The 18,579-nt window shown below is 37.7% G+C and overlaps 1 protein-coding gene across 10 annotated transcripts in view; it reads left to right on the top strand.

Annotated features, from left to right (window-relative positions):
- SENP1 (SUMO specific peptidase 1) overlaps positions 1-18,579 on the top strand; it is a 69,143-nt gene that overhangs the window by 26,640 nt on the left and 23,924 nt on the right. For all 10 annotated transcript variants that reach the window (XM_021922259.2, XM_009180625.2, XM_009180630.4 and 7 more), the window contains 7 exons: positions 5,158-5,261; positions 5,344-5,630; positions 8,235-8,289; positions 13,007-13,045; positions 14,260-14,344; positions 14,720-14,875; positions 16,105-16,236. In XM_021922259.2, the coding sequence (XP_021777951.1) occupies positions 5,158-5,261; positions 5,344-5,630; positions 8,235-8,289; positions 13,007-13,045; positions 14,260-14,344; positions 14,720-14,875; positions 16,105-16,236 (858 nt within the window). The remainder of the gene's footprint in view (positions 1-5,157; positions 5,262-5,343; positions 5,631-8,234; positions 8,290-13,006; positions 13,046-14,259; positions 14,345-14,719; positions 14,876-16,104; positions 16,237-18,579) is intronic.

Below are 18,579 nucleotides of genomic sequence, written 5' to 3'. Positions count from 1 at the left end.
ATTTATATGTTGCTTCTAGATATGCTTCTTTGCAAATTATTGAGCAACGTTTTAAGATACTGGACTTTTGTAATAGGTGACAGTGATGGTTTTATACTTTTCTTAGAAATGCTTTACAGTTTTGTCATAAGTCAAGCATTTGGGACTCAGAAAATTATTGAAATTTGCACTTTTCATATTTTATATGGTATAAAGTTATTACTTTAAACAAAATGAAAATTAGGAGGAGCATTTATAAAGTTATTGGGGGTAATTTATAACAAAACAGTTTATCAGTGTCCTAAAATTTATTTGTGCTCTCTATTAAAGTTTTATAATTTTACAGTTCTTTTATGATGGAGCCTTTTTTTTTTTTAAATTATACTTTAAGTTCTAGGGTACATGTGGATAATGTGCAGGTTTGTTACATATGTATACCTGTGCCATGTTGGCGTGTGCACCCATCAACTCGTCAGCACCCATTATGATGGAGCCTTTTATAGAAACATCACCTAACTGCAGGACTCTGTCCCTTTTAAAAAATATAATTCAGCACCTTAATTAATTATTTTTATACTTCAAAACACTCGTCTTAGTATTTTTTCAGGTTTTAAAATGTAACATTAGCTAGCTTCTTTAACTTTATCATGCTATGCAATTATTGCTTCCTTTCCTCTTAAGATCCTAATTTTCTTTTTTTATTTGAGACGGAGTATTGCTCTCTTGCCCAAGCTGGAGTACAGTGGCGCAATCTTGGCTCACTGCAACCGCCGCCTCCAGGGTTCAAGCGATTCTCCTGCCTCAGCCTCCTGAGTAGTTGGGACTACAGGCGGGCACCACCACGCCCAGCTAATTTTTTGTATTTTTAGTAGAGATGGAGTTTCACCATGTTAGCCAGGATGGTCTCGATCTACTGACCTCATGATCCACCCGCCTCGGCCTCCCAAAGTGCTGGTATTACAGGAGTGAGCCACTGCACCCAGCCCCTAATTTTCTTATTCAGTAAAGAACAGTTAGGGCTTTTTAAATTTTTAATTTATTTTATTTTATTTTATGAAATAGAGTCTCAGTGTGTCACCCAGGCTGGAATGCAGTGGCGCAATCACAGCTCACTGCCGCCTCAACTTCCTGGCTCAAGTGATTCTCCCTCTTTTGCCTTCTGAGTAGCTGCAACTACAGACACCCGCCAGTATGCAGCTAATTTTTAAAATTTTTTGACGTAGAAACAGGGTCTCACTTTGTTGCCCAGGCTGGTCTCAAACTCCTGGGCTCAAGCCTTGACTTCCCAAAGAGTTGGGATTATAAGTGTGAGCCACTGTGCTTAACAAAAAGAACAAAAAACAGTTTAACAAGTAATTTAACAGAGAAAGATGTTTTCTTTTACTGATAGTACCAGATGGTCCAAAAAAGATTTTTGTTTAAAGTTTTAGGTAACTTTCATTTTGGCAAAGCGAAAAAAGTTACATGTGTTATTTTGGGAAAGGAAGAAATAAGATTGTCACTGTTTGCTGACAACATGATCTTATATATAGAAAACTCTACAGATGCCACCAAAAAACTGTTCAAACTATTAAATGAATACAGTGTATATATGTGTGTATATATATATAGTATATGTATATATGTGTATGTGTGTGTATATATATGTGTGTATATATATAACCCTACAGACTCCACCAAAAAACTGTTAGAACTATTAAATGAATACAGTATAGTTGTAGGATACAAAACAACACACAGAAATTAGTAGTGTTTCTATGCACTGTTACCCATGAACTGTGCAAAAAAGAAATCAAGAGAACAATCCCATTTACAATAGCTACAAAAAAAAAATCAAATTTAACCAAGGAATTAAAAGACCTATATACTGAAAAACATACATTGTTGAAAGAAATTGAAGATACAATTAAATGGAAAACTATTCTGTGTTCATGGATTGGAAGAATTAATATTGTTTAAATGGCCATACTACTCAAAGCAATCTGCAGATTCAGTGCAATCCCTATCAAAATTTCAATGTTATTTTTCATAGAAAAAAATGGTAAAATTCATGTGAAACCATATAAATCCCTGAATAGCCAAGGCAATTATGAGCAGAAAGAACAAAAAAGAAGCTACCACACTAGCTGATTTCAAACTATACTACCAAGCTATAGTAATTAAAACGGCATGGTATTAGAAATAGACATCAGCCAATGAAACAGAATAGGAAACCTAGAAATGAACCCGTTATGCCTGTCATGGCGGGGGGAGGGGGGAGGGATAGCATTAGGAGATATACCCAATGTAAGTGACGAGTTAACAGGTGCAGCACACCAACATCGCACATGTATACATATGTAACCTGCATGTTGTGCACACGTACCCTAGAACTTAAAGTATAATTAAAAAAAAAAATGAACCTGTTATATAGCTAGTTAACTGATTTTTGACAAAGGTGCCAAGACTACACAAAGGGAAAGGACAGTCTCTTCACTAAATGGTATTGGGAAAATTGTATTTCCATAGAATGAAATTAGGTCCTTATACCATATACAAAAATCAACTAAAAATGGAATAAAGACTTTAAGACTAGAAACTCTAAAACTGCTAGAAGAAAATGGGAAAAACTACACAACAGTGGTCTTGGCACTGATTTTTTTGGATTTGCATGCAAAGTCACAGACAACAAAAGCAAAAGTAGGCAAATGTGAGTACATCAAACTAAAAAGCAAAGGAAACAATTAACAGTGTACAGAGACAACCTACAGATTGGAAGAAAATATTTGCATCCATTCTATAAGGGGTTGATATTCAAAATGTATAAGGAGCTCAACTCAATACCAAGAAAACAAAACTGTTAAAACATAGGCAAGACATTATCCTAGGCAAACTGATGCAGAAACAAAACCAAATACCACATGTTCTCACTTATAAGTGGGAGCTAAATATTGGGTACAAATGGACATAAAGATGGGAGTGGTAGACCCTGGGGACTACAAGACGAGAGAGTGGGAGGAGACCAAGGGTTAAAAAAATACATACTGGTGGCTGGGTGCTGTGGCTCATGCCTTTAGTCCCAGCACTTTGGGAGGCTGAGGCGGGCAGATCACGAGGTCAGGAGATTGAGACCATTATGGCCAACATGGTGAAACACCATCTCTACTAAAAATACAAAAAAAAAATTGGCTGGGCGTGGTGGTGCACACCTGTAGTCCCAGCTACTCGGGAGGCTGAGGCAGGAGAATGGCTTGAACCAGGGAGGCGGAAGTTGCCACGAGCCGAGATTGTGCCACTGCACTCCAACCTGATGACAGAGACTCCGTCTCAAAACAAAACACACACACACAAAAAAAAACCCCTACATATTGGGTGCTGTGGCTCATGTCTGTAATCCCAGCACTTTGGGAGGCCAAGGTGGGCAGATCACTTGAAGTTAGGAGTTCGAGACCAGCCTGGCCAACATGGTGAAACCCTGTCTGTACTAAAAATCAAAAAGCCGGGGTGTGGTGGCGTGCACCTATAGTCCCAGCTATTCCAGAGGCTGAGGCAGGGGAATCACTCGAACCCGGCAGGTGGAGGTTGCAGTGAGCCGAGATGGCGCCCCGGCACTCCAGCCTGGGCTGGTCAGGAGATCAAGACCATCCTGGCTAACACGGTGAAACCCCGTCTCTACTAAAAACACAAAAAATTAGCCAGGCATGGTGGTGGGCACCTGTAGTCCCAGCACATATTGAAATATCACGGTACAAGATGCCGCTAACCCTGACATAATGTTTAAAATTATTTTGTGAGAATTGGTGGTTGTATTAAACTGTATATAAGATTAAAAATAAATTGCCAGGGCATATTACTAAGTGCTAGTGAACACAGCCCATTGAGTCATGGGACCTGTATAGAATTGATGCTTTGCCAGAGTTATAAGTTCTTATATAATCTGGTTCTCTGTCAGGTGATCTCATTTCTTCCTACTCTTCTGATTCACATGGACCTTACTGTTTTTGGAACGCATTAAGCACCTTCCCCTCTCAGGGCTTGGCATTTGTTGTTCCTCTATTTGGAATATTCTTTTATATGTTTCTAGGACTGACTTCTTCCCTTGGCTTTAGGTTTCTGCGGAAATACCACCTTTTTAAGAGAAATCTTACCTGTTCCTGCTGCTCTCCTTCCATAACTTTCCATTCTCTTACTCTTTAATTTTCTGCATTCTACCTGACTAATTTTTTGTTTAATTCCTTTCACTGCAATATAATCTCCATAAATACAGGAACTTTATTTTATTCGATGCATTCATTATCTTTAGTGACTGGAGCATAGTAGGTGTGCATGACAATGAATGAATGTTATGAAGTATATGGTTTTCCCTAAATGTAGTATTGGGGCTTAAAGGAAAAATAAATAAATAAATGTTGGAGATGAAAATTGTCTCTGGAAAGTAACTGCACTTAAATAAAATAGGAAACTGTTAGCAAGATATTCCACTCTAACTGTTTTGGACTATTCTGGTTACTTCCTTGTGATTTTTCTAACAGGTTTCAGGAATCAAGGGATTTGTTGGAATCCTAATTTAGAGGCCCTTTATTTCTGGGACTCTTTTTTGACTCAGAAGTGATTACCTGCTGCCTTTCTGGTTTTATAGCCTATAGCTTCTCTGCACTATTATTTAAATATATGTTCCATAATTTTTCAAAGTATATTATCTGGTATTTACTCAACCTCTCTTTTAAACATTTGATAATTATATATATATATATATTTCTTTTTCTTTTTCTTTTTTTTTGAGATGGAGTCTTGCTCTGCCCCCGGGCTGGAGTGTAGTGGCACGATCTTCGCTCACTGCAACCTTCGCCTTCCAGGTTCAAGTGATTATCCTGCCTCAGCCTCCCCAGTAGCTGGGACCACAGGCATGTGCCACTACAGCCAGTTTTTTTTAGTTTTTCTTTTGTAGAGTTGGGGTCTCACTATGTAGACTGGGCTGGTTTTGAACTTCTAGCCTCAAATGATCCTCCCCGCTTGTCCTCCCAAAATGCTGGAATTACAGGCATGAGCCACTGTGTCAGGCCCGTAATTCTTAATTATCTTAAGGATTCTGCCTGAGCTTTGGCAGAGCTAGGATTCCATTTACATGCTGGTTTTAGAAGTACTTGCCTTATTGCATGTGTTTAAACTGTTTTTTTGTTTGTTTGTTTGTTTTTATAGACAGTTCAAGAAGAAGAAAGAGAGATTTACAGACAGCTGCTACAGATGGTCACAGGGAAACAGTTTTCTATAGCCAAACCTACCACACATTTTCCTTTACACCTGTGAGTCACAGAAGCATATTTCAGATGAATTTAATTCTACAATTTATTATTTGATATTGAAACAATATTCTTCTCTTGCTAGGTCTCGATGTCTTAGTTCCAGTAAAAATACTTTGAAAGACTCACTATTTAAAAATGGAAACTCTTGTGCATCTCAGATCATTGGCTCTGATACTTCATCATCTGGATCTGCCAGCATTTTAACTAACCAGGAACAGCTGTCCCACAGTGTATATTCCCTCTCTTCTTATACCCCAGATGTTGTTGCATTTGGATCCAAAGATTCTGATACTCTTCATCAACCCCATCATCACCACTCTGTTCCACATCAGCCAGATAACTTAGCAGCTTCAAATACACAATCTGAAGGTAAACATGGTATCATATAACTATATTTTTAGTCCTAATAGCCAATTAACTGTTTATTAGCTCTATTACAGGCAACATTGTAATATACATATAAATAAACATACACAGTTTGAGCATACCGAATCTGGAAATATGAAATCCAAAATGTTCCAAAATCTGAAACTTTATGAATACCAACATAATACTCTAAGGAAATGCTCAGTGGAGCATTTGGGATTTTGGATATTTGGATTTGGGATGCTCAAATTGTATAATGCAAATATTCAAAAGTCAAAAAAATCCAAAATTTGAAACTTTTGGTCCCAACCATTTTGGATAAGGGATATGGAACTTGTAAGACATGTACTTCCATACTTTAAATACATATGATTCAGTTAACCATGCTATGAGTAAATTAAACCCACAAATAGGATATTCTTTTTTTCTTACCTCAAGATGCAAAGGATTTGATACTTTTTATTTAAACAATTAACTTCCTAAGTAGAAGCTAGAGTCAGAGTATATATACTCAGCCCAATTGCTTCAGCACTTTCTCTGTTTCTATGACTTTACAGTGGTAAGTAAGAATTCTGAAGTTGTAGGAGTTTTGAAACATCAGATAAATATTGAAGCTTAAGTACTTAGGTTTGTGCGTTTTAGAATGATTGTCAGCATTGGAAACAAAAAGCTTTCTACCTGATTTTCAACTAACTGAAATATTCACTCTCTTTGCATTCCAGTTAATTAAGGTTTTTTTGTGATAGATTTCTTTGTTTCCTTAATTTTCCCCTTCTTTAGGTATGTATTATGTATCAATTTATGGTATGTACTTAGGTATGTAACTTAAAACAAGTTTTAGGTTAAATGGTTAAACATCAGGGATTTTTTGATAGATGGAGCACTAGTCGTTCCCCTCCTTTCTCAGGTTGTTTGAGTTTTGTTTTTTTTATCTACTTGTCACTTTATGAGAATTCTCACTCAGGATTAAACTTTTTGGCAGCATCATTATATAGCTACATATATCCATGAAGACTCTTGTTATATTTTGTGAGGTGATATACTGAGAACTGTAAAGGAAAAAAAACAAGCCAAAAAAACAAAACTCCTTTAACCTCAGAAACATACACTGTGTTGCAGATATTATACAACTAAATTGAAACAAATATACTACATTGCACTGTTTAATTACTTTCCTTGTACCATTTAATAAATACTCTGAGGATCTAATCATAGCACTTTAGAAGAACATGATTCCTGCCTTTGAGTAGTATTCAACAGAGAAAATACATAATAGAATGATAAAATTTGTACTTTTTAGATACCTCCTGGGGTGATATTTCCTTCCCTGTCCCCCTTCCCTCCTTCTTCCAGTTTCCTTCCCTCTTCCTTTCCTCCACCCCTTTCCTCCTTTCACCTAATTCAGTCTCATTGTAGATCATGAACTACAGTAGTTCCCCCTTATCTGTGGGGGGAGGATATGTTCCAAGACCCACCCCCAGCCAGTGGGTGCTTGAAACCATGGAGAGTATACTATATATACTATACCCTATACACATAATATACATACATACTTTTGATTATAAATTAGGTGCAGTAAGAGATCAACAATAATAACTAATAATAGAAAAATTATAACAATACACTATAATGAAAATGTTACTTTTTTCTTATTAAATCAAGAACTTTCACACTTTCACTTAAAGGAAGTAGGTTTTTTTTTTTTTTTTTTTTTTTGAGACTGAGTGTCACTCTGTCGCTCAGGCTGGAGTACAGTGGGACCACCTTGGTTCACTGCAACCTCCATCTCCTGGGTTCAAGTGCTACTCCTGCCTCAACCTCTTGAGTAGCTGGGATTACAGGTGTGAGCCATCATGCCCAGCTAATTTTTGTATTCTTAGCAGAGACGGGGTTTCACCATGTTGGCCAGGCTGGGGAAGCACTTTTTACACCTTCTCTTTGGCATACCTGAATTGCCAGCATCATTACTTTTGCCTTTTGGGGACGTTATTAAGTAAGGATTACTGAACACAAGCACTGCTATACTGAGACTGATGACTGAGGTGACAACTAAATGACAGGTGGTGCATACAATGTGGATATGCTGGACAAAGGGATGATTTCATGCCTGAAATAGAGCTGGATAGAGATTTTTATCACATTACTTGGAATGGCATGCAATTTAAAATTTACTAATTATTTCTGGAATTTTCCATTTAATATATTTGTACCATGATTAACTACGAGTAACTGAAACCATAGAAACCAAAATTGCAGATGGAGGACTACCATGAAGACTTTTAAGGAATCCTGCCATTTTCTTGTTCTCCTGAAACAGACAGGAAGCACAGGGAGCAAGTGCAGCCTAGGAGTAGATGCTGAAGGGCCAATATGCTTGTATTTCCCAGGGACTTTCTTATTTGTGAAGCAAGTTCTTCACAAAGACCTATTTCTGTTCTCAGTGACAATGGACTTACCTCTCTTTCTCTCCCATCTGACCTTTGTTCTTATGTTATTTTTGTGGAAATAGAATACAGCAAAGTATGGAAACTTAAACTAAGATATCTAGAAAGTATAACTTTGTGGAGTTTTATTACTAATGAAATGCTCTTGTGTTTCTTTATTTAGGATCAGACTCTGTGATTTTACTGAAAGTGAAAGATTCCCAGACTCCAACTCCCAGGTAAACTTTGGAAAAAGCTTGTTCTTTATTAATTAATTAATTAATTTTTTTGAGACGGAGCCTCGCTCTGTCACCCAGGCTGGAGTATAGTGGTGCAATCTTGGTTCACTGCAACCTCCACCTCCCTCATTCAAGCGATTCTTCTGCCTCAGCCTCCCAAGTAGCTGGGATTACAGGCTCACGCCACCATGCCCAGCTAATTTTTGTATTTTTAGTAGAGATGGGGTTTTGCTGTGTAGGCTAGGCTGGTCTCGAACTCCTGACCTCAAGTGATCCACCCGCCTCGGCCTCCCAAAGTTCTGGGATTACAGGTGTGAGCCTATGCCTGGCCTAAAAGTTTGTTCTTAACATATTGTTTTGCCTTTCTTTAATCACAACTTTTTCACTAAAAGTTACACAATGTAAAACTACCTCAATTCAGACCTCTGTCACATATTACTTGAATTATTTCAGTGGCTTTATAATTGTTCTTCCTTCAGCCTCTATTTTGTTCTTCATTCCATCTTCCACCATACCATGTTCTTGAAACAATTCTTCTGCCTTGCTCTTTTTTCATTTGTTTTTGTTTTTGTTTTGAGACAGGGTCTTGCTCTGTCACCTAGGCAGGAGTGCAGTATGGCACAATCATGGCTCACTGCAGCCTTGAACTCCTGGGCTCAAGCGATTCTCCTGCCTCAGCCTCCTCGGTAGCTGGGACCATAGATGCGTGCCACCTTACTTGGCTAATTTTTAAATTTTTCTTTTGTAGAGACGGGATCTCGCTATGTTGACCAGGCTGGTTTTGCACTCCTAGCCTCAAGCGATCCTCCTGACTTGGCCTTCCAAAGTGTTGGGATCATAGGTGTGAGCCACTGCACCTGGTCTACTTTGTTCTTTAGTCCATCTTCCATACTGCAGTCAGAGTGATCTTTCAGAATATGTGTCTGATCATTCATTAAAGGAGTTTAATGATTATTTGTTAACCTCCTTCAAGGGTGGTTTATTAGACATCGAATTAAGCCAGGCTCCTTACTATGCACTTACAAAGCACTTCTTTCACAAGCCTCACTTTCTCACTTTAACAAGTATTTACCGAGAGCCTACTGTGTGCCAGGTACTAGTATAAATATTGAGGATAATAGTGAACAATGTGAAGTCCCTATTCTCAAGAAGCTTGCATTCTACTTGAGGGGAAGGATGAAGGACAGATAGTGAACAAATAAACAAACGTATATGCCTTGAAGTGATAAGTGCTATGAAGAAAATTGAAGCAGGGTAGTATATAGAGTAGGATTGGGAAGATACTATTTGTATAGGGTGGTCATGGAAAGTCTCTGATCAAGTGACTTGAGCAGAGACATGATGGAGGTAAGAGGGAGCCATATGGAAATATGGGACTCTTTCATGTGTTTTTATAAGCTGGACTATTTTCAGTTTGTAAATACAGTAAGCATTTCTTGCCTTCACATTCAGTGTTCTTTTTGCCTGGAATGTCCTCCATACCTCAACTTTGTCTGTCAGTAGTGTTTTATCTTTCAGGTCTCAATTCACATGTGAACTTCTGCATGAAACTTTACTTATCTGGAGGTATCAAATACTTCTTGCTCTGTGATCCAGTAGGTTACTATGATTGGTGTGCCTTTGCCAAATATGGCTTTGGGAATTCAATTGCTAGGATGAGAATAACATCAGTTTTCTATTGAGAAGATTAAGGGTAATGAAATATTCTTTCTCATCTTAGTTGCCCTACTTCTTTGCAGCTCCCCCATGTGTTCTAAGCTTTAAATATTTCTTAAAATTCTCTATTTGTTAAGTCTTTGGGGAAGACTTCATAGTTTAGATTCTTTATTTCTTATATCTTTTTTTGGAGTCAGATCTGCCTTCTGATTTTGGGTTGGAAAAGGCTTCATGTAGCTTTGGACAACTTACTCTTCTGAACCTCAGTTTCCTTATCAATAAAATGCCAGTATTGATACCTTACACTTAATCGTGAAGATTAACTTACAAATAAAACACTTATTTTTATATGTGCTTCATGTGAAATGCCACAAGATGTGTGCAGCTTTCTTGGGAAGAAGTTGATCTCTCAGGTAAAGAGTTGATCTCAGTTCCTTAATGGTTCTTTACTAAAACTGCCTTTCATTTACGGAGGATTTCTCCTAGTGATGACTAAAGAATGAGTTGGCAGGAAAAATGGTCTGTAGGGTAGGGCTGTTTGAGTGATGCTCTTTGTCAAAGTTGGAGCCTACTCTGCTGATGCTTGGTTTATTGGCTCTCTACTCTTAATTCTCCACTACTGCCTCCCAGTTAAGTTCCAGTAATGAAGATCTGCTTTTATTTCCCAGAATATGCTATGCTGTGTCATGCCTCTTTGCCGTTATACTTTCTGTTTGTTCTGTCTGGATGTCCCTTTGTCTCTCTGTCTACTTGATAAGCTCTTATTTTGCTTTCTTTTCTTTTCTTTTCTTTTCTTTTCTTTTCTTTTCTTTTCTTTTCTTTTCTTTTCTTTCTTTCTTTCTCTCTTTCTCTCTTTCTCTCTTTCTCTCTTTCTTGTGTGTGTGTGACAGAGTCTTGCTCTATCACCCAGGCTGGAGTGCAGTGGCACAGTCTCTGCTCACTGCAACCTCTGCCTCCTGGGTTCAAGCAATTCTCGTGCCTTACCCTCCAGGGTAGCTGGGATTACAGGCACATGCCACCACACCCAGCTAATTTTTGTGTTTTTAGTAGAGATTGGGTTTCACCATGTTGGCCAAGCTGGTTTTGAACTCCTGACCTCTGGTGTTCCACCCACCTTGGCTTCCCAAAGTGCTGGAATTACAGGCATGAGCCACCATGCCTGGCCTTAATTTTGCTTTTCAAAATCTCACCCAGGTGTTACTTTTTTTTCTCAGAAGATTTCTTTGACTTCGCCAGATAACATTAGTTTTTCTTTCCATCCTTCTACCTTGTTTGTTACTAATACCTTTGTACCTGTCACCCATTGCTGGTCATGGTGCTTGGCATATGATGGGTGCTTAGTAAATAAATCTTTGTTAGATAAATGAATTTCCTAGGTAGGCTGAAGTGCTCTCTTGAGTAGCCCAAGTACTCATTTCCCCCCAGCTTTTTTTTTTAATGCTTTGATCTATTGAAAGGCACAGTCGAAAGAATACAGTCTTTGGAATTGGACAGATAAGACTTCTAATCCTGGCTTTTCAAGATAAATAATCATTTTGAACCTCCTTTTTCATTTCTGTACAGTATGAGTAATAATTCTTTTTTATATATTATGTTGAGGTGTAAATAATATGGGCATTTTCATTAGGCTTAACTAATACATAAAACATCTAGAGCAGAGTTTTACATGTAGAGCACTAAGTATGTGCTCAAAAACAGTTGTAGTTATTATTACTATATGCCTCAATTATATGAGAAATAATACATCTCTTTGGAAAAGCAGATTTTCCCTGCATTTTGTTTTCCTGAGCCAGTGGATACCTTGATCCATTGAAGAAAACTGCTGGCCCCTACATTACTTGTTCATTCAAGAAATACTACATGGCTGGGCATGGTGGCTCATGCCTGTAATCCTAGCACTTTGGGAAGGACAAGGTGGATGGATCACCTGAGGTCGTGAGTTCGAGACCAGCCTGGCCAACATGGTGAAACCTCGTCTCTACTTAAAAAAAAAAAAAAAAATTAGCCGGATGTGGTGACGGGTGCCTGTAATCCCAGCTACTCAGGAGGCTGAAGCCAGAGAATCTCTTGAACCCAAGAGGTGGAGGTTGCATTGAGCCGAGATTGTGCCACTGTACTCCAGCCTGGGCAACAGAGTAAGAGTCAAAAAAAGAAAACTAAATGCCTACTATGTGCCAAGCACTATTCTAGTTGCAGAGGATTTTGTTTTCTTTTGTTTTGTTTTTAAGAGACAGAGTCTCCCTGTGTTGCCCAGTCTGGTCTTGGCTCAAGCGATCCTCCCTCCTCAGCCTCCTAAAGCACTAGGATTACAGGAATGAGCCACCATGCCTGGCCTCTGATCCAGGTCTCTTAACTCCCAATTTGATGCCGTTTACTTATTCTGTATATTTAAAAGTTTTCTTTGGAAAAGTGTTCACTCTTTTTCTTTTTGTTTCTGTGATAGATCCTGCCTAGTTAGAAGTTTGTAGATAAGGAAGTTTGAAAAAAACAAGAGGCTCTAGGACAATTAATCATGCCTGTGGCTCTGCCCAGCATATCACTTGGATTGTCAGCAAGAGCCACATGGACCTAGAATTGACCTGTCATCTTTGGAATGAAGTTGTGTTGCTGATTCTCTGCTTTGGCTCATTGGCTTGTTAGCCATTTGATGTAGATTATTTTGTGGGTGGGGATTTTTAATACATTTTTCAATCTGAATCATTTGGGAAGAGCAATGTTCTAGCTTAATGTATTATTTTGAGAAGTGATGTCCTCTTTCACGTAATGTTGGTCTCTCATGCAAGTAGGGAGCTATGCCAAATATAATATCTCTGCTGAACTTTGGGTCACCTTTTTAACTAATATGTATCCATATGATTTTAACTAATATGTATGCGTAAGGACTGTGTCTCCTTATTTCCTAATTACAGTTATTTTATGTCATTTGGATTCCTTTTACTTATTCCATACTTGTAAAGCATTTGTATAAACTATTTAAATTATTGTTTTTATTGATGAAAATATTTTCATTTTCTCATAAGCCTCCTGCTCATTTGTCAAATTTTTCTTTTCCTACCCATAGTTCTACTTTCTTCCAGGCAGAGCTGTGGATCAAAGAATTGTAAGTTATTTTTGGTATCATTTTTCCTTCTCAATCACTTTGTTTTTTGCCAATAAGAAGTACCTGTTTAGGCTGGGTGTGGTGGCTCACGCCTGTAATCCCAGCACTTTGGGAGGCCGAGGCGGGTGGATCATCTGGGGTCAGGAGTTCAAGACCAGCCTGGCCAACATGGTGAAACCTCATCTCTACTAAAAATACAAAAATTGGCTGGGCGTGGTGGCACACGCCTGTAATCCCAGCTTCGTGGGAGGCTGAGGTGGGAGGATTGCTTGAACCTGGGAGTCGGAGGTTACAGTGAGCCGAGATTATGCCACTGCACTCCAGCCTGGGCAACAGAGTAAGACTCCGTCTCAAAAAAAAGAAAAAAGTACCTGTTTATACTTTTAAGTTGATGAGTTTTCAAAATTTTGTTGGAGTTGGAACATTTCTACACTTATGTTTATTAAATCTATAACAATTGTTGAAGCTAAATTAAATTGGAAAAATAGAGTTAGCTATTATGTAGTAGGGACAATAAATGATCCTATTTTGGCATTTGTAAAACTAATTTATTAAATAATTCATATTTCTGGACTTTGCAAAATCACTGAAAGCATTTAGTCTTGTTTAAGGAACTTACTTTATTGAGTTATCCAAACCCCTTGGTCTCGGTAATTTTTTAAAAATCTATCAAAAATACAGTATTTGAATTAAACTTCAGCAATATCTTGTATTAGTTTCTCCTTTGGGGTTCAATCCCATTTTTGGATTTCCGGACTGAAGTTTTGCTTTCATTATAATCTTAAAAGCATGTTAAGAAAAGAACTATGTGTTTACAAATGTTAACAAGTCATCCGTTCACATTTAGCAATGCACTGATATTTTTAGTAATTTCAGTAAAAATAGTTTGGGTGTGGTGGCTCACATCTGTAATCCTAGCACTTTGAGAGGCCAAGGTAGGGGGGTCGCTTGAGCCCAGGAGTTTGAGACCAGCCTGGGCACCATAGTGAGACCCTATCTCTATAAAAAATAATAATAATGTCCGTAAAAAGAGTAGAGTAATTTCAGTAACATTATGTGGTTTCACTCTATGTCTTAAAATAAGGCTGATAAGTTAGTGTAAGGATTTTAGACTTTCTTTGTGAGGGTTCTGTATTTAATACTCAGTGTACATCAACAATATGTTTGATACTGAGAGTGGTCTACATTTGGTCACATTCCTTTTCATTTTCTAGAACTAGTGTTTATGATTCTCGAGCACGAGAAAGATTGCGCCAGATTGAAGAACAGAAAGCATTGGCCTTACAGCTTCAAAACCAGGTAAAAAAGAAAATTGGAATAATATTGCAAATAAATAGTACATCGAAATAGAAACTATTTTGGAAAGTTACCCAGATTTGGGTAATTGCTGTTGTAATTCCAAGATCGTATGGTAGCATAGCATGTTATGATATGTGGTAAATGTTCTCGGTCTGTTCAGTCAGTACTACTCATTGTACATAAGACAAATATACATAGTCCCCTACTTGTGATGGTTTGACTAATGATTTTTTGACTTTACAAAAAAGCGAAAGCAATAGGCATTTCAGCATGCTCCTTGACTTATGACAGGTTTATTGGGACATAACCCTATCATAAGTCAAGGAACAGCCACAGATTTCTTTATCCTGCTTATTCTGAAGTTTTATCTTTCAGAGATTGCAGGAGCGGGAACATTCAGTACATGATTCAGTAGAACTGCATCTTCGTGTACCTCTTGAAAAGGAGATTCCTGTTACTGTTGCCCAAGAAACACAAAAAAAAGGTCATAAATTAACTGATAGTGAAGATGAATTTCCTGAAATTACAGAGGTAAATTACATACACTTAATTTCTACACTACCAAGCATTATGTTTAGAAAGAATCTCTCGGACGAATTTCAAACATAAAAGCAATAGTGGTCAAGCACGGTGGCTCACGCCTGTAATCCCATCACTTTGGGAGGCTGAAGCAGGTGGATCACTTGAGGTCAGGAGTTCGAGACCAGCCTGGCCAACACGGTGAAACCCCGTCTCTACCAAAAATACAAAAATCAGCTGGGCGTGGTGGCAGGCACTTGTAATCCCAGCTACACAGGAGGCTGAGACAGGAGAATTGCTTGAACCCGGGAGGCAGAGGTTGCAGTGAGCCGAGATCGTGCCGCTGCACTTTAGCCTGGGTGATAGGCCAAGACTCCATCTCAAAAAAAAAAAAAAAAAAAAAAGCCGTAGAACACTTGGTATTTAAGTTTTCTTGTATATTTCTGCTTTCACTTATTTTACATACCAATCTGGGCTTTATTTTTAAAATATTGAAAATTTATGAAAGAACTGTTGGTGGCTTTTAACAACTTCAGTGGAGAAGTATTTAATACATTTGTCTTTCCTGTCATGTGCATTTTTACTTACTGCACACATACAATAGTTTGATCCTAAATTGCAAGCTGAGGTTTGCTTTTTTTTTAAGTAATAAAACCCATTATAGAAAATTTAGAAAATACATGGAGGTCTGTGTACATTTTTAGATAATCCGTTTCTTTATCCATACGTCTCTTTGAAACCTACCTTGTAGCTGGTGAGCATAACACACTTACTATAGTTGTACTGAATTCTGTATTTTATATTTTAAAAAAAGATCTCTAAGAAAGTAATTTCTAAAAGATACTGCCTTTACTCTCTTACTATAACCTTTCATGAAAAAAATCTGTTTCTCAGGAAGTTGTTTGGACCAGAGATATAAAATATAGTTAATTTTTCTCATGGCTTAGAAAATTTGATAGCAGAAGGTTATTTCAGATTTTAGGAATTAATATGGAAACAAGGATCTGAATGTTGTGCTGAAAAAGAGAAGGGAGGACTAGATGAAGTGTAAAGAAGTAATCAGGGATTACTGGGAAGGAATAGAAACCAAAATGTTACATAGAAGTAAACTGATTAACAGTAAATTTATAAACAATCGAATGGTGATAAATATAGTCTGAGGATTTCATGGGGCTTGGTGAGAAATATGGTTTTCCTGAAGCCACGCATGTTTGATGTCTTGACACCTTTTGTTTTCTTAGGAAATGGAGAAAGAAATAAAGAATGTATTTCGTAATGGGAATCAGGATGAAGTTCTCAGTGAAGCATTTCGCCTGACCATTACACGCAAAGATATTCAAACTCTAAACCATCTGAATTGGCTCAATGACGAGGTAATATTGCATCTATTTTTACATACAAATAACAAACATTAAGTGGCAGTTAAATTAAGGCATTATCTCACTATTTCTCAAAATGTGGTCCATGGATGACCCGCATTGAAATCACCTCTCATAGGCCTCTTCATTCTTGTAACCATGAGGGAGTGTGGTGGAGACAGGCATTTTTAACAAACATCTCAGGTGTATTTAAGAGTCTGAGAACCACTGAATTTACCTTTTCTTGTATTGAAGATTTGAACACTGAAGAAGACATTCACTCATTGGTATTCTCACTCTCTTTAAGGCTCTTGTTCTGCAGTTCATCTCTTCTGAACAAATAAGTATTAGCTGACCATTTTGCAGCATGAAGGAATACTTTGGGATTTCTTTATAGGAATCCAGTTTTACTTCCCTTTCTACCTAAGTTCTACTCATTTTAGATCGCTTACAAAATGAATGATAAGCTTTCCAAAATAGCCTCCATTTATGTATGATATTTTTTAAATGGACATTGACAAAGTTATATTATTATTAAATATTTGAGGTATTGGGAAAGTTACGGTCTTCACCTCCTAACTCCAGTTTATTTTAAGTATATTAATTACACTACAATTTTTAAACTGATCTATTCCTAAACCTAAACCTGTAAGTACCTATTTTATTTTAGAAGGTTATTTTTACAGCAAAGGAAAACTGGGTTGGGTATCTTTTCCTAAGTACCTTCTTTCCGTGAGCATCCCTGCCTAATCTGGGTATACTCAAGCTTCACAGCTGTGGAGGATCTTTAGTTTCTCAGTATAGTAATCATTAAATATTTTAGATATCCATATCCTGTTTTTGCATGATCAAGAACTTCCAAATAATATTTGCTAATAACTATTGATCATTTACCTCATTAGGTACGATTCATGTTTTATGTGTTTTATTCTTGTAATAGTCATCATATCTTTGGAGGTAGATATGACAGTTTTATCATCTCCATTCTACAGATAAAGAAACAAGGCATAGAAAGATTTAAAAACTTGCAAGGTTATACAGCTAGTAAACAGCAGAGCCAAGATTAAGACCCAAGTATTGGGTCTTATCTACTATATCTTACCACCTCAGAATCTTAAATTGGATCCTGGTCTTAGGATCAGATATATAGAACTTAGGAGCCATGTATCATGTCCAGGATGCTGGTTTTCTCTGGAGCCAGCCCCATTCTTTTTGCCACTAGTTGGTTTATAAGATAAAAATTTCAGAAGCTCATCACTCCCTGAATAATATCTGTGACCAAGAATAATAAGGAAGACATGGTTTGTTACTATCTTTCTTTAGAAGAAACCCTCTTTGCTTCTTTTGGCTCAGATATTAGAACATTGGTTCAAATAATAGAAAAAAAGAGTTCACCAAATCAAAGGAGGAAATGAAAATCAAGGATAGTTATAAGTATCCACTGTTACGTTATTTTTGATCTGTGGTCTTTTGCCATTTTTTTTCTTGCCATTGCTGGTGGGGAGAGGTCAGTTATTCTAAAGGGATAGTAGGCTTTAGTTTGTTGTAAATCATGGAAAACCTCCCAGAGGGCAGCAATGAGTAGGATATGAGCTGAGCTCTTGCGATTTACTGTGGCATTTACCTCAGTGAGATTCCTTACAGAGACAGCATTCATCAGGACATATTTTCCATTCACTGGGCCCATCAGAGGCTGGAGTTTTAGCAAGCTAAGTTAATGGAAATTACATTATTTTAGAGGAGATGAGAGGAAGGAAAGATTCTTTGTCTGCTTTATCCCTACCACACCTAGCCACAACTTTTGTAGAAGGAGTGCATTTCTTTTCAGTTCAGAATAATGTTATCCTTGAAAGTGAGTGCCAATTCACATGTCCATAATAATGATGGGAGCTATCTTAAAAAGCACCATTTTCAAAGTACCATACCTCGTAGGCTTTCAAAGTTACTGCCCTTGAGAAGCTAACATCCTGATGGAGTATTAGTAGATATCCTTAAGTATTGATACTCATTGAAGAATACTGAATTTTGGCCAGACGCAGTGGGTCATGCCTATAATCCCAGTGCTTTGGATGGCTAAGGTGAGAGGATCACCTGAGGCCAGGAGTTCAAGAGCAGCCTGGGCAACATAGCAAGACCCCATCTCCACAAAAAAATTAAAAATTAGCCAGCCATGGTGGCATGTGCCTGTAGTCCCAGCTGTTCAGGAGGCTGAAGCAGGAGGATTGCTTGAGCTAAGAAAGAAGGATTGCTTGAGTTTAAGAGTTTTAGTTTATAGTGAGCTATGATCGAGCCACTGCACTCTAGACTGGGTGACAGAGCAAGACTCTGTGTCTTATAAAGAAAACAAAACTTAATTCT

Source organism: Papio anubis, chromosome 9, assembly GCF_008728515.1.
Source record: "Papio anubis isolate 15944 chromosome 9, Panubis1.0, whole genome shotgun sequence".
In the NCBI taxonomy this organism is placed as follows: Eukaryota; Metazoa; Chordata; class Mammalia; order Primates; family Cercopithecidae; genus Papio; species Papio anubis.
The sequence above is the reverse complement of the archived record's forward strand: the minus strand, read 5'-3'. Positions and strand labels throughout refer to the sequence as shown.